General features: G+C 55.2%; 3 protein-coding genes across 5 annotated transcripts; 1 reads left to right on the top strand and 2 right to left on the bottom strand.

The window, feature by feature from the left end:
* Positions 1-478: 478 nt before the first annotated feature.
* Positions 479-2,244, bottom strand: MBLAC1 (metallo-beta-lactamase domain containing 1). The gene has a single exon (XM_065923882.1). The coding sequence runs from the start codon at positions 1,734-1,736 to the stop codon at positions 945-947; it is 792 nt and encodes a 263-aa protein (XP_065779954.1). The 5' UTR covers positions 1,737-2,244; the 3' UTR covers positions 479-944.
* Positions 2,245-2,381: 137 nt separating this feature from the next.
* Positions 2,382-6,702, bottom strand: CNPY4 (canopy FGF signaling regulator 4). Its single transcript, XM_065923883.1, has 6 exons — positions 6,468-6,702; positions 4,430-4,556; positions 4,235-4,331; positions 3,876-3,998; positions 3,257-3,374; positions 2,382-3,164 (listed from the first exon to the last, which is right to left on the bottom strand). Exons 1-6 carry the CDS (start codon positions 6,580-6,582, stop codon positions 3,019-3,021), a joined length of 726 nt encoding a protein of 241 aa, XP_065779955.1. The 5' UTR covers positions 6,583-6,702; the 3' UTR covers positions 2,382-3,018.
* A 256-nt stretch (positions 6,703-6,958) lies between these two features.
* Positions 6,959-14,295, top strand: TAF6 (TATA-box binding protein associated factor 6). Of its 3 annotated transcripts, none has more exons than XM_065923875.1 (15): positions 6,959-7,021; positions 9,587-9,808; positions 9,902-9,988; positions 10,109-10,262; positions 10,456-10,512; positions 10,592-10,711; positions 10,929-11,074; positions 11,156-11,233; positions 11,338-11,439; positions 11,521-11,703; positions 12,187-12,261; positions 12,389-12,514; positions 13,038-13,211; positions 13,435-13,632; positions 13,764-14,295. In XM_065923875.1, the coding sequence occupies exons 2-15, from the start codon at positions 9,653-9,655 to the stop codon at positions 14,142-14,144; spliced, it is 2,037 nt and encodes a 678-aa protein (XP_065779947.1). In that variant the 5' UTR covers positions 6,959-7,021; positions 9,587-9,652; the 3' UTR covers positions 14,145-14,295. The 3 variants fall into 3 exon arrangements, with proteins under 3 accessions (XP_065779947.1, XP_065779949.1, XP_065779948.1); XM_065923877.1 differs by having other exon boundaries at positions 6,982-7,000; XM_065923876.1 differs by lacking the exon at positions 6,959-7,021 and adding an exon at positions 7,057-7,457.
* Positions 14,296-14,330: the final 35 nt, after the last annotated feature.

Genomic DNA, 14,330 nt, shown 5'->3' with positions numbered 1-14,330 from the left:
TCTATCCCTTTCTCACCTCGCCATTTGTTCATATCACTAACCAGAACCTGAAATTATTTGGCTTACTACTATTATTGTTTACCTGTCTCCTTGAGTTTGTCTGATTGCTCACTGCTATATCCCTGAGAGCTCGAGCCATGCTTGATACTGCAGGTGTGTTAACAAGCATTTGCTGAATAGACGAATGACAACTTAAAGTCACATGACTCCAATGATCTCTCTCTGCCCTGCACCTTCTCACAGCAAACTGCCTCCTCTGAGAAACAGGCAATGTATTGCCAAAAGTGTCCCCTTGTTGCAGTTGTTGGATTATATCTGCATAATAATCACTATGGATGCTTCACTTTTAAATCATGTGTGCATGCTCAGTTGTGTCCAACTTCTTGCAACCCATGCACTGTAGCCTGCCAGTCTGCTCTCCATGGAATTTTCCAGGCAAGAATACTGGAGTGGGCTGCCATTTCCTACTCCAGGGGATCTTCCTGACCCAGGGATCCAATCCAAGTCTCCTGCATCCCCTGCACTGGCAGGCGGATTCTTTACCATTGCACCACCTGAGGCACTCACATTTACATTAGGGCAGTATGATTTTCTTTCTTTTAAAAAAATCTTTTAATTGGAATATATTTGAAGGGCAGTATGGTTTTCAATGTAGTTTCTACCTTTATTTTGGAAGACTCCCAAGAACATTCTACTATTTTACTTATGACGGCTGAGAGATGACAGAGCTGAGGCGTCCTTGGTCCTAATTTGGTCAGAGAAACAATGATACTGGTGACAGTTGTGGCAGAAGCACTCTGTCCTCGCTGGAAAACTGGCCTCCTGGAAGAGACTACCCATGACTACTTTGACACCTCATCTTGTCTCTTGGATGTTCAGTTCAGTTCCTCGGTTGGGGGGGTGGGAGATGGGATCACTGAAAAGGATCCAGTCAAGACTGGGTTTTATCCGTGCACAGTGGGCTCCTCTCCGTCACGAGATCTGGCTGGCTCTGTCTCTGGCGCCGAGGTTTCCCTTATCACCCTAAAGGGGGCTCCGTGACCAGGCACGACCACGTCGGCAGTGCCCAGGACCCGCTTTCGGCTGTGCTTCTGGGCCACTGGGTCTTCGCTCAGTGCCTGCCACGAGCCCTCGTCCCCATCACGTTCAAACACATCGCCCACTACCATGACGGTTCCCAGGGCCGTGCCAGCCACCAGCACGCTCACGTCCCGCTGGCCACCGTGGCCGGGTGTGGCCCACACCTCGAGTCCCGGCCCCAACCGCAAAGGCCGCTCCTCACCCAGTCCGTGGGGGAGGTAATGGCCCCCGGGAAGGCAGAAGTCGTGCGAGACCAGCAGGGCCGCCCCGGGAAACAGCCCCAGGTTCCCGATGTGGTCCGAGTGTCCGTGGGTCCCCACCACCAGAGTCACGTCTCCGGGAGCCACTCCCTGCCCCGCCAAGGCCCCCAGGAGCGCCTCGCGAGCCCAGGGGCCCGCGGTGTCCACGAGGATGGGGCCCCGGGCCGCCTCCTCTAGGGCGGTCTTCGCCTCGTAAGGCGGGGGCGCTCGGTAGGTGGAGGGCGGGCCCCAAGCCTGGGGCAGGACAAGGGTCACTGAGCCGTCGGCTCGCACGGCGTCGCCGACCCCCTCGGGCTCCGCATAGCCTTGCAGCAGAACCACCACAGAGTAGGGGTCGCCGGGCACCAGCAGAGGGGTCTCCCCGGGCAGCGGCTCGGTGCGCACCAGACCGCTCATGGCCTGAGAGGGATCAGCTGAGAAGTGGGGCTGTGGGCGACTGTCCTCTCCCTTCAGGTTCCCACTCGCCCGGCCTCCGCCGAATGGTACCTTCCAAATCTCAGTTCCTACCCCCCTCACAAGCTTAAGTTGGCATCGCCCAATTGAATTTCGGCGCGAATCCGCCCGTCCCTCAGCGTCTTCGGCCACCGCCCCGCTCACGTGTGAGGTTCTCAACCGCAACCCCTGGGGTGTCGTAGTTATTTCCTTCTCTCTAACCGGAGCCGCTCCTCACCTTGGACCTAGCTTTAGCGCCTCTCTTAGAACTTGCCTCACTTCGAGGGAAGTGACACTGGAAAAGCGAGAAGGAATTTGTCTTCCGCGAGCTCCCGTAACCCAAATATGGCGGCCCCGCGCATGGCATTTTATTCCGGCGCGTTTTCAGGCATGCGCAGATCGGGGACACACATACCCCCCCACCCCCCCCACCCCCAGCCTGAAACCGGTCTCAGCCCGCCGATCCCTGCCAACCTCCTAGGCTGCAAAATTACAAAGCATCATTAACTTCTAGCAGGCCGGCGGCCGACGGCCCTCTTCACCGGACGCTGCTGTTTATCGGGCAGCTATGATGCGTGCACGGCAGTTGTTTGAAATTTGGGGTCCAACTGATATTAAAAAAAAAGTTTACTAGCGTTATAGAAAATTTGGCACCTTTGATGTTACATGGTCGTCTCGGCGAAATTACTACGAAGTAGACCAAAGTGTCCCATCTAACTTCATCTAACTTATCAGTATTGCCCTGTCCCCATCCAGTGTCCCCTTCTCGTTTACAGATTGTTGGCATGTAGCCTCCTAGATGCCAGCGGTGTGTATAGGTTGTTCAGAACGTCCGTTCTGTCTTCTCTGTTTTGAGTCTAAAAACAGACCTTCAAGGGGCAAAGTGACTTTGTCAGGGTCCACTGCTCCTATGCCCAGCTGACCTCTGGGTCCAGTGGGGAGTAGCGGAGATATTCAAATAACTCAATACGGTCCCCACACACACCTGAGAAGGGGCCAAAGGGTATTTAGAGGACTCATCTGCTGGGGCCGGGCTTCTATCTACTGCTTCCACCTTTCTCTCCATAGCCAGGCAATGCTACCCCACCAGGATCCTGCCTGAGACCAGATGGGAGAGAAGAGCTACAAGCTGTAAGGTGGGGTCACTCACACATACACACACTCTTAAAGCTGTGGGGCAAAGAAAGCTCAGACTTCAGAGGGTTCTCCATGACCCCTGTCCCTCCTGGGGGCTCAAAGGCAAGGGTCAAAGATCCTCTGGGTCATGCTGGGAGTGGACCGGTGTGCTAGTCATCTCCTCCTCTTCCTCCTCCTGATCTTGCTCCTCCTCTTCAGTCTTCTCTTGCCCATCTGTGATCTTCTCCTTTCCAGTCCAAGTTTCCTGTAGACATGCTAGATTGGGAAATAAAAAATAATTTAGATATTAGTCCTGGGGGGCAGAGAGGTTGTAGCCTGGCAAGAAAGGGACCAGCTCCCACGCTTACCAGTTTCAGAAGCTGGAAGCACATGACCTTCACAGAGAAAATGCTGTAGGGGCTGCTCCTGATGGTGGAAGTACCAGTCTCCCACGACATCTTCAAACTCCTCCAGCATGGTCTCACACTGGTCAAGTGAAAGGGTCAGAAGGGTACTTGCTCTGCTGTTCTATGCAGACCCTCCCTGCGCTTCATTCCCTGTCTCCCCAACCTGCTCTGGAGAGGCAGGGAGCCAGGCAGATAAACCTGGGTTATTAGATTTGTGGTCCTCTTTCATTCAACAGACATTTATTGACATCTACCCTGCCAAGTAAGTTATTAAACTCCAAGTCTTAGTTCCTTGCCTGTAAAATGGGAAGTGGTAATAGTATCTACCATATCAGGTTGTTGTGAGGGTAAAATGAGGCAGCAGCTGGAAAGTATGTGGCCCCAAACTGGGCACACAGTAGGTACTCAACAAATAGCAGTATATATTCTTAGCCTCCATTATTACTTCTTGATATGCTCCTGGGCCCACGTCAGTCAATGGCAGAGTCCCTGCTTTGCTCAAAGATGGACCTCCCTAGGATCTAGCTCCCCTCTCAGGTTCCCTTCTCACCTCCCTGGGCAATGCAGTACCCTATCCTACCTGCTTCTTGAGGAACGTGACCTCCACACTGGGCTCGTCCCACAGCTCCAGAGGGATCCCCAGATCCACCTTTACCCCCTTCTGCACCAGGCCTTTCAGCGTCGCCATGGTCTGACTCTGCCCCTGAAAGATGGGAATTTGAGCTCAGTCCAGTCCCCTGCCCCGCCTCCTCCCCTTTTTGCCAGATCCACTTTGTCATCTACTGGAGATTCTGGTGAGTGCTACAGGGATGAGGCGAGTCTACCATGGGGAGGGGACACTCCAGAGCTGGGAGGAGATGGGCAGACTTCGTGAGGACCTCAGGGGAGATAGGCTGTAGTTTCTGAAAGGTGGGATCCTGCCCTAGAGAAGAGTCTGACCTTGGCGTATCTCAATGAGCCCTTGCGCTCAGCGTGAACACTGTAATCCAGGATCCGCTCACATAAATTCTCCAAGGCCTCTTCCAGCCTTGTCTCTCTGTGGGAAGAGGGGAAACAAAGACTCCCTGGATGCTGTGGGTGTTCCCAGGGCTCATCGGAGGACTGGAAGGTGGAGGAACATCGAGAAGGACTCACGAAACACTGTAAGGGATGTGTCTCTTCCTCTTGCCTGTGTCCAGCACCTGCCCCAGCTCCAGCACCTCTCGAGATCGGCCAGTACGACTCAGCTCTTCCTGTAGCTCCAGGCTCAGGAGTTTACATACTAGATGTCCAAGGGGATGTGAAAAATAAACAAACACACCAGCAGCTCATTCCGTAGGTGGCAGCAGAGCCACATTGGTTATGAGTGCAGGCCCTGGGGCCAGACTGGCAAGGCTGCAATCCTGACTCAGCCACATAGTAGCTGGGTGACAATCCTGCTGGGTCTTTGTTTCTTCACCTCTAAAATGAAGTGCCTCCATCACAGGGCTGTGGTGAGGATTAAATCAATCTATGTACAGCCCCTAGAATAGTGCCTGGAAGGTGGTGAGCACTGCAGAAGTGTTTGCTGTTTCCTGCAGTTATTTATTGAGCTCCTTCTGGATACACAATAGCAATACAGAGAGCCACCGACCCGTGATCCCTATCCACAGGACACTGCTAGTGTCACTGGGGACAGATAAAAAGACGATGACAATATTTTGTAATGGACCCTACACTGGGGCGGGGCGGGGGGGGGGGTGGGGAGAGAAAACCAAGAGATTTAATCTCACTAGGAAATGCAAAATTCCTTCAATGGTCATTCATTGACTTCCTACTAGCCTGTGATTTCCTCAAAGATGAGCATTGTGTCTCTTCCACCACTGTCTTCCCAGTACCCGTGGGTCCCAAGAAAAGGAGTGGCCTATACAGAAGGGCCAAGCAAACTCACCACAGGGGCAAGTACCAAAAGTGTCTCACATATGCCTATGGCACGATGCTAGGACCAGGGAGACATAGGTGCTCTCCTTCCCTCCAATGCAGTGAGAGGTGACAGATAAGGAAGGAGGCTTCCAAAGGTGGTGACACTTAAACTGGATGTTAAAGAACCAAGTTCAGAAGAGTGAGGATCATTCCTGGCAAAGGACAAAAACAAAGTGCAATGGCAGAGGAGCAGGCGGGTTCAGTGATCCCTGAGACGTTCAGTGTGGCTGTAGCGTGGGCACGCTGGGGATGGGAGGTAGGGCATGGAAATGTAATAAAGATGGAGGCTGGTAAGAAAGAAAAAGACTTGAAAGATGTGCCCAAAACGTTGAGTCTAATCACAGCAGGAGGCCTGAAGAGGTGTTAAAGCAAGGAGGGACTCAATTGAATTTGTGTTTAGAAAGGCTGACAGGTGTAGCAGGTTAAGAGTCAGAACACAAAGGAAAGGAAAGGAGCGATTATGACCATGTCATGAAGAACACTGATACTGAAATGCAGGGTGGAGTAAGGCAAAGGGGAATAGAATCCAGGAAGAAATTAAAGCCAGGAAGGCAACAAACTAGGGAACCAAGGCGCTCGATGGCTCAGCTCTGAAGTGCCCCCTCCCAGTTGGTCCCACAGATGTAGCTACAGAAGATACTGCTCGCTGAAAACTCCACACAGGGCACACCCTCTGCAAAGCCTCACAGTTATGGGGAACCTCTCCCAGTTGTTTGGCCACCTCTCTCTTTTATGAGCTTCAAAGCCTGATTTATTGACTCTCAAACCCCCGCAGGAGGGCGTAGGGCCTATAATTTGGGAGCGTCTCTACTGGGGTGGAGCAGAGGATATCCACAAGGTAATGAGCCTGACAGCCCACTCCTGCACGCTCTTCAGATTTAGCTCTGGTCGTATGGGGGAAACACGCACACACAGAGAGAAGATGCTGACTGGAGTTGGCGATCGGGCAGATACTCTCTGAACTACAATTCCCACAAGCCACTGGGGCTCAAACCAGCAAGAAAAAGCAGGCCCCGGTCTGGATGTCTCATGGGAATTGGAGTGCCATAGTTTGGGGGTAGCGCTAGGCGTTCCCTCTGTTGGCCCCATTCGAATTCCACCAGGCTCCATCAGAACCTCACTCAGGTCCTCAAGGAGGTCGGAGTGACCCACCCATCACGTTCCATTTGGCCTGGCCCAGACGAAGGAGGTAGGGCAGAAGGATGCGAATAGGGGTACTCCCTTTAGATACCTTCGCATTTGCTGGGCAAGCGTTCTGTGTCATCGTCCTCCTCCTTCGGCGTCCCAGCCCAAGCACCGTACACAGTCAAAATGAAAAGCAACGTTCCCAACCGCACAGGTCCCATGACCAAGTGCCGTCCACAGCTAACCACCCCTCGCTTTCAAGCCAACTTCGAGCAGGCAGCGGGCCCTTTAAATCCCCAGGCGGTCGGCGGCAACTTTAATCCAACCTGGCCTGGGAGGCGCACGCGCAGTGCCGCCTCGAAAGAGGGCGGGGCCTCGCTGCGCTCTGGGCTTCCCCACCTGGTTTTGTGGCGCCTCCCGAAGGTCCTGGCCGCCGAATAGTGAAAGAATAAACTGAAGTAATTACAGCAAGAGAGTGTGCTCCTTACACGCATGCATAGAGACACCATTTTTATATCATTTCAGGCTGTGAGACTAGGGAGCTCACTCCGGCTCGGGGAAGGGGAAAGGGACCCGCTCTCGGTCTCTGCCAGGACCTGCTCCCGGAGGGGGCGGGGCCAATATGGCGCCGAGCGCCGGGTGAGCGGCGCTTTGGCGGCGGTGAGAGGGTTTTCCTGCGCTGGGCGTTCGGCTGGCGGGGGCGGGTCTGAGTGGTACCTGGGGCTAGACTCTTTGAAGGGCCCGTGTGGGGACCCAGAGGAGGACGGTTGGTTGTGTCCGTGTGCGGGGGGACCCTGTGTTTGCACTGGAGGGATGTTGGGGGATGAAGCGGGCTCTCTACGCTTTCTTTCGCGCTGAACCCATTGCCTGGAGACCCTTCGACCCGCTTCCCTGCCGGGGAATGCTACACGGGCTCTAGATCAAGTTAGTCTCCTGTGAAGCCTCCTTGCCGCTTCCACTGACCTGAGGTTTCCTGAGGCCGTGCGTTTTGTGAATCTTTACACTGGCAGCGGGTACCGCGGGCTATTGAAGGATTAGGAGCTCGCCAGGGAACTGGGACACGACCACCTCCTCTTTACTCGGCTCCAGGTCCAGAGTATGTGTTGAATAAATGTGTCCTCTGCAGATAAGATTTATAGAAGTGGGGGAGGAGACTTGGGATGGGTTGAGAAGAACGAAATTGTTTTTCCCTCTCCTCTTCCCGCCCCTCCATCAGGCCCACACCTGCCTCTCACCACCTTGCAGTCGGTCCTAAACACTTTTGACATTAGACTTCCTAATGCCAGCTTCACTTTCCTTTAGGCCACAAAGTAGATTCCAAGCTTGGGCTTATGTCTTGTTCGATAATAGTGGTACCGAGTCCTTAGTGAGTTTCTAATCTCTAAGCCTTACAACTTACTCATATATTCAGCAGATATTTGTTGAGTATCTAATCTGTGTGGGGACTCTGAATACATCAGTGAACATAACAAAGCTCTCCGTCCACCCAGAGAAGGGAAGGGGCGATGTAGTGAGAAGCATAAGAAGTAATACAGTATGTATCAGCAGACGTTAAATTCCATGGGAATTAAAAAAAGCAGAGTACGGGTGGGGTGCAGTATTAAACAGGATAATGAGAATAGGCAGCCTGGGGACATCTAGGGAAGAGCATTCCAGGCAGAGGGACAGAGCAAAGACCACAAAGCAAGAACATGCCTGGCATCTTGGAACAGCAAGGAGGACCGTGGGGCTGGATCATAGTGGAAGAAGGAAGGAAAGGTCAGAGACTCGATGAGGAGAAAGCAAATCATGAGGGACCTTGTAGACCAAAATAAGGATTTTGTATTTACGCTGTGGCACACTGGGACCCAGTTCAGGGTTTTGACCAGATAAATGACCCAATCTCATTTATATTTTGACAGAATCATTCTGGCTGCTATGTTGGGAATAGATGTAGGGAGCAAGGATGGAAGCAGGAAGACCTTGTCAGGAGGCTCTTAAGGTTCCTGGGGGATGGATAATGGTGAGCTGGCCACATAGTGGGAGCAGAGGGATCAAGTCAGATCACCTGATGGGTTTGTGGTGAGGGCTTATGTGATGAAAAAGCATCTGGATTAATGGCGTTGCTATGAAGATGAGGAAAGCTGAGGCTGGAGCAGGTGGGGAGGGGGATGTCAGGAGTTGAGTTTAGAAGAAATTTTAAGTAGCCAATTAAATATACAAGTCTGGAGTTGGGAAGAAAGCTCTGGATGGGGGATATAAATTTACCATCCTTAGCCTGTATGCAATACTGAAAGCTGTGAGAATGGTTGAGGTCACCAAGGGAATATGTATAGCTCATAGCTATGCGAGGACCAAATGCAGAGCATTCCAGCATCAGGCAGATGAGAAGAGGAAGAACCAGCCAAAGGCTATGTAAAGAGGGGCCAGTGAAGTAGGAGGAAAACCAACGGCAGGAGTCACAATCCTGACTGGGGTAGGTTCAAGAGAAAGAGAGGAGTTGGGGAGGGGCGGGACGAGAACCTCTACAGTAACAGGTAAGAAGACAGAGCACGTGGGTGCCAGCGATGCTCAGCCGGTGGACATAGTGATGGGAACCTGGGGAGGTCTCTTCTGATGGCCAAAAATCAGGGAGGAGAAGAGATGACAGGTGAGACGGAACCTGAGTCCACTGAGCTCTGACCATCAGAGCAGCATCAAGGGCCCATCTGAAGTTTGCGGCCATGAATTTAAAGTGCAAATTGGTCAAGATGGCTGTGTATTTTCTCATCACACTCAATGGTAGGGGCACATAGGCTCAGACAGGACGAGTTGTATTTAACCAATATTTTATATTTGTCAAGTATGAATAATGATGCAAGAAGGGACAAGAGACGTGAAGGTAGGCACGTCAACCACCAGAAGAAAAAAAGACACTTTGCACATTTTACAGAGAAGAAACCCAAAGCCGGGAGCATTTAAGTAACTTGCCCAGACAACACTTCTAGGTAGTGCTGGGGCTGGAATTTAAACAGAACTGAGATCGTTCCGCTGTGCTTGGCGTAGAAGCAGAGCTCAATAAATTGCATCCAGTTGGGTCCAAGTCCTACCTCCTGTTCAGTGAGTGCCGCTCATGTGAGGATGGACAGAAGACATCCCCCAGCTCCTCCCCCTCACACTCCACCGTTCTCCCCTCGGGGCGGCCTCTCCTGACAGACAGACCCTCTTTAGGTCTCACTCTCAGGTTCCTGTCACCCCCCTCCCCAGGGTCTCCACCTCTCCCTCTCCACCCCGGGGCATCATCCTTCCTGGGAGGGGAGGAGGGGCTCCAGGATGGCTGAGGAGAAGAAGCTGAAGCTGAGCAACACCGTGCTGCCCTCGGAGTCCATGAAGGTGGTGGCCGAGTCCATGGGCATCGCTCAGATTCAGGAGGAGACCTGCCAGCTGCTGACGGATGAGGTCAGCTACCGCATCAAGGAGATCGCGCAGGTACCCTGGTCTTCCTGCACTGCACAGAGACTGTGCCCAGGCCGCCTTCCCCAGGGTCTTGGGCTGACGTCTGTCCTCCCACCCCCTACCCAGGATGCCTTGAAGTTCATGCACATGGGGAAGCGGCAGAAGCTAACCACCAGTGACATTGACTACGCTCTGAAGCTAAAGAACGTCGAGGTGACAGGGACGCACAGGACGGAGGGGCTGGGTGCCGAGACCTCCCAGTCACTGCACTGACCTCCGCCCAGCCTGTGCGGGCTCCCTTCTCATCCAGGGTCTCTCTCCCTCCTGTTGTAGCCACTGTATGGCTTCCATGCTCAGGAATTCATTCCTTTCCGTTTCGCCTCTGGTGGCGGCCGGGAGCTTTACTTCTACGAGGAGAAGGAGGTTGACCTGAGCGACATCATCAATACTCCTCTGCCCCGGGTGCCCCTGGACGTCTGCCTCAAAGGTTGGGGGAGGGGAGAATGGGGCAGGGAGGAGGGAAAGGGCCGTGTGTGGGTGTGAGGAAGGGCACTAGTGAAGGAGCCCTCCTCCTGAGACCCCTAGTGGGAAACACGAAGGAGAACCCACATCCCTTCATGTGGAGTGACTTCCTGGTGTCGCCACCCCGTGGTTCACCCGGACACCTTTCTTCCTCGCAGCTCACTGGCTGAGCATCGAAGGCTGCCAGCCGGCGATTCCAGAGAACCCACCCCCAGGTAACCTCCATGCCCAGCGCCCACCCTTTCCCCTCCTCCCTCCACATCTCTTCCCCTGACTGCTTTCCTTTCCCACCAGCTCCCAAGGAGCAGCAGAAGGCTGAGGCCACAGAACCCCTGAAGTCAGCCAAGCCAGGTCAGGAGGAAGACGGCCCCTTGAAAGGCAAAGGTCAGGGGGCCGCTCCAGCTGACGGCAAAGGTCAGTACCGCTGGGCCAGGCCTCTTGCCCCAAAGCCAGATGGTCATGTGGGTGAGGTGGGTGAGGTCAGGGCAGGGGGCGTGAGCTCTGGCCAGAGACCCAGAAAGGGCCAAGAAGCCGGTCTCCCTGGGTAGGGGAGGTGAGGCTAGAGGTCTGTCTGGTGCCCAGGCCTCCTCAGGAGCTTTCCTGCCTAAACCTGGCTCCCCTACTCACACAGGGAAAGAGAAGAAGGCGCCACCCCTGCTGGAGGGGGCGCCTCTGCGACTGAAGCCCCGAAGCATCCACGAGCTGTCAGTGGAGCAGCAGCTGTACTACAAGGAGATCACTGAGGCCTGCGTGGGCTCCTGCGAGGCCAAGAGAGCGGTGAGGCCCCGCTGCATCCTGCCTTCCCTCCTCCTCGGCCCGGGGGTCGCCCCGCTTCACTTGCTCCCCTCCCTCTCACAGGAGGCTCTGCAGAGCATCGCCACGGACCCGGGTCTCTACCAAATGCTGCCACGCTTCAGTACCTTCATCTCCGAGGGGGTGAGAGGCCACGGGAGGGTGGAGTGGGGTTCCGGGACGGGCTGGCGGCCGGGGTGGCTCATGGAGGGTTCCCGCTGCCCATCCCTGCTCCCTCCCCACCCCAGGTGCGAGTGAACGTGGTGCAGAACAACCTGGCCCTGCTCATCTACCTGATGCGCATGGTGAAGGCGCTGATGGACAACCCTACTCTCTACCTAGAGAAATACGTGAGTGGACCTGTTGGCCCACCCCTCGTCCAGGCTCGGGGACCGTTTGTCACAGTGAGCTGACGCAGGCTTCTCCTGCAGGTGCACGAGCTGATTCCGGCTGTGATGACCTGCATCGTCAGCAGGCAGCTGTGCCTGCGGCCAGACGTGGACAATCACTGGGCGCTCCGGGACTTCGCCGCCCGCCTGGTGGCCCAGATCTGCAAGCACTTCAGCACAACCACAAACAACATCCAGTCCCGCATCACCAAGACCTTCACCAAGGTGAGCCCTTTCCACCACTAGCTGGGTTGTCACAGGAACAGTGAGCACCACGCCCAAGCCAGTGTGGCTTCAGGAGGTGACACTGAAAACCAGCGACAGAGAGGGGCAGACTGGACTTGGGGCAAATCCAGTGTCTTTTTCCAATTGTGTGATTCCACTTTAAAGTTCAAAAACCAAAACTAATCTCTGCGGGACTTCCCTGGTGGCCAAGTGGTTAAGACTCTGTGCTTCCAGTGCAGAGGGTGAGGGTTCGATCCCTGGTCAGGGAACTAAGATCCCACATGCTGCACAGTGCTGCCAAAGAATTAAACTAATCTCTGACAGCAGAGGTCAGAATAGCAGCTACCATCAGGAAGAGAGGGTGGTCGGAAAAGAGCTGTTGTGTCTTAATGACTTATAAGGAAATGTGTGTGTGAGACTCGAGTCCTTACCAGTTAACTTTTCACACCCCTTCATTTGGGTTTATTTTCCATCCCCTTACAGAGTTGGGTGGACGAGAAGACCCCGTGGACAACGCGCTACGGCTCCATCGCAGGCCTGGCAGAGCTGGGACACGATGTTAGGCCCTGGGAGGGGAGCACTGGGAAGGGGAGGGATTGGGAGGTCAGAGTGGGAAACAGCCTCCCAACCTGGGAGACCCTGTGGTGACCCCTGGACCCCGACTTCTCCCTTCCTTTTCCTATAGGTGATTAAGACACTGATTCTGCCTCGGCTGCAGCAGGAGGGGGAGCGGATCCGAGGGGTTCTGGATGGCCCAGTGCTGAGCAACATTGACCGCATCGGGGCTGACCACGTGCAGAGCCTCCTCCTGGTGACAGAGCCCCGCCCTCCCCCTTCTTCCCACTGATGCCCCTTCTGCCCCCACCACACACACACAAACACACAGGACAGTGTTTAGCAAAGCATAGAGCATCTTCCATTCACTTATCCCGTCTTCACCTCATATGCAGAGCACACCTCAGAGTCCAATATTGTTACATAGCTGGAAAGACCAAGGCACTGAGTAAGAAATAAGGAGTCTGACGCAGCCTGTGACTTTCAAGCCTGACCTGCCCCTGATGCTTCTGCAAGGCACACGCCCTGTGGACCAGCTGGCCCTTAGATGTGACCAGTATGATCACGCAGTGAGCTGTCCGCTCAACCAGCTGGTGCCTGTGCTCTCTACAAGGAAAAACCACCGCATTCCTTACACATTGATAAGCCAGCAAGCGCAGCCTGGCCTCCGGCAGGCACACACTGAAACAATGGATGACCTCCGTCACCCCTTCCCCATCCCGATTCTCAGCCGTCCCAGCCCTCCCTCGACCTGGCGGTTCTTTGCCTTGTCTCTGCAGAAACACTGTGCCCCTGTCCTGGCAAAGCTGCGCCCGCCACCTGACAATCAGGATGCCTATCGGGCAGAATTTGGGTCCCTTGGGCCCCTCCTCTGCTCCCATGTGGTCAAGGCCCGGGCTCAGGCTGCACTGCAGGCTCAGCAGGTCAACAGGACCACCCTGACCATCACTCAGGTCATTGCAGGGTCAGGGAGGAAGGGGGATTGAGTGGAAAGGAAGGGGAGGGTGAAAGGAAAAAAAACTCGGGGTGTGGTTCCCATCCCAGTGGGGCTCACAGACACTGCACGCCGGGGTGCGCACCCTGACTTCTGTGAAACACGGGACCCCGAGTCAGCCGTCTTGGAGGAACTGGTGAACGCAGATGGTGACGTTTTCTTCCTGCTGCTGCTTTCTACAGCCCCGGCCCACGCTGACCCTCTCACAGGCCCCCCAGCCTGGCCCTCGGACCCCCGGCTTGCTGAAGGTCCCTGGCTCCATCGCATTGCCCGTCCAGACACTGGTGTCTGCGCGAGCTGCCGCCCCGCCACAGCCATCCCCGCCACCAACCAAGTTCATCGTCATGTCCTCGTCCTCCACCGCCTCATCCACCCAGCAGGTACCCCACGTGGTCCCAGGGATGCTGGGGCCCGTGTCACATGTCACTGTGTGGTGGGAGCCTGGGAGCATCCCCCAGCCTGGGGTGTGGGGTGGGTGCAGGCCAGCAGCGCTGCCTTCCTCCTGGCCCAGGTCCTGTCCCTCAGCACCTCGGCCCCGGGCTCCGGCTCCACCACGACCTCTCCCGTCACCACCACCGTCCCCAGCGTGCAGCCCATCGTCAAGCTGGTCTCCACCGCCACCACCACGCCCCCTAGCACCGCCCCCTCGGGTCCGGGCAGCGTCCAGAAATACATCGTGGTCTCTCTGCCACCCACCGGGGAGGGCAAAGGAGGCCCCACATCCCATCCTTCTCCTGCCCCTACCCCATCCTCAGCCCCCTCCCCGCTTGGGGGCAGTGCCCTCTGTGGGGGGAAACTGGAAGCTGGGGAGAGCCCCCCTCCTGCTCCAGGGACTCCAAAGGCTAATGGCTCGCAGCCCCCCGGGTCTGGCTCCCCTCCGCCCGCACCCTGATGCTGACCCTCTCCCTGGATTCTCCCTTTCTCTCCCACACACACAGACACACACATACTGGGTGGAAGGGGGTAGTAGCCAGCTTCCCCCATGTGACTTTCTCTTTAGATATTGTACAGCCAGTTGCTCAGAATAAAAGTTCGATTTTTAAGTTGTGATCCACCTCAGTCCTCCCTGGGTCAGGGC

This window comes from Muntiacus reevesi, chromosome 2 (assembly GCF_963930625.1).
Source record: "Muntiacus reevesi chromosome 2, mMunRee1.1, whole genome shotgun sequence".
In the NCBI taxonomy this organism is placed as follows: Eukaryota; Metazoa; Chordata; class Mammalia; order Artiodactyla; family Cervidae; genus Muntiacus; species Muntiacus reevesi.
The sequence above is the reverse complement of the archived record's forward strand: the minus strand, read 5'-3'. Positions and strand labels throughout refer to the sequence as shown.

Bases quoted from the DNA above. Each gene is read 5' to 3' on its own strand.
- TAF6 (XM_065923875.1), top strand. From the start codon at position 9,653: ATGGCTGAGGAGAAGAAGCTGAAGCTGAGCAACACCGTGCTGCCCTCG. The intron at 10,513-10,591 runs GTAACCTCCATG...CTTTCCCACCAG, and splicing joins TCCAGAGAACCCACCCCCAG to CTCCCAAGGAGCAGCAGAAG. The intron at 11,234-11,337 runs GTGAGAGGCCAC...TCCCCACCCCAG, and splicing joins GTACCTTCATCTCCGAGGGG to GTGCGAGTGAACGTGGTGCA.
- MBLAC1 (XM_065923882.1), bottom strand. From the start codon at position 1,736: ATGAGCGGTCTGGTGCGCACCGAGCCGCTGCCCGGGGAGACCCCTCTG.
- CNPY4 (XM_065923883.1), bottom strand. From the start codon at position 6,582: ATGGGACCTGTGCGGTTGGGAACGTTGCTTTTCATTTTGACTGTGTAC. The intron at 4,557-6,467 runs GTATCTAAAGGG...TTGGACATCTAG, and splicing joins CTTGCCCAGCAAATGCGAAG to TATGTAAACTCCTGAGCCTG. The intron at 3,375-3,875 runs GTAGGATAGGGT...TCACTTGACCAG, and splicing joins TCACGTTCCTCAAGAAGCAG to TGTGAGACCATGCTGGAGGA.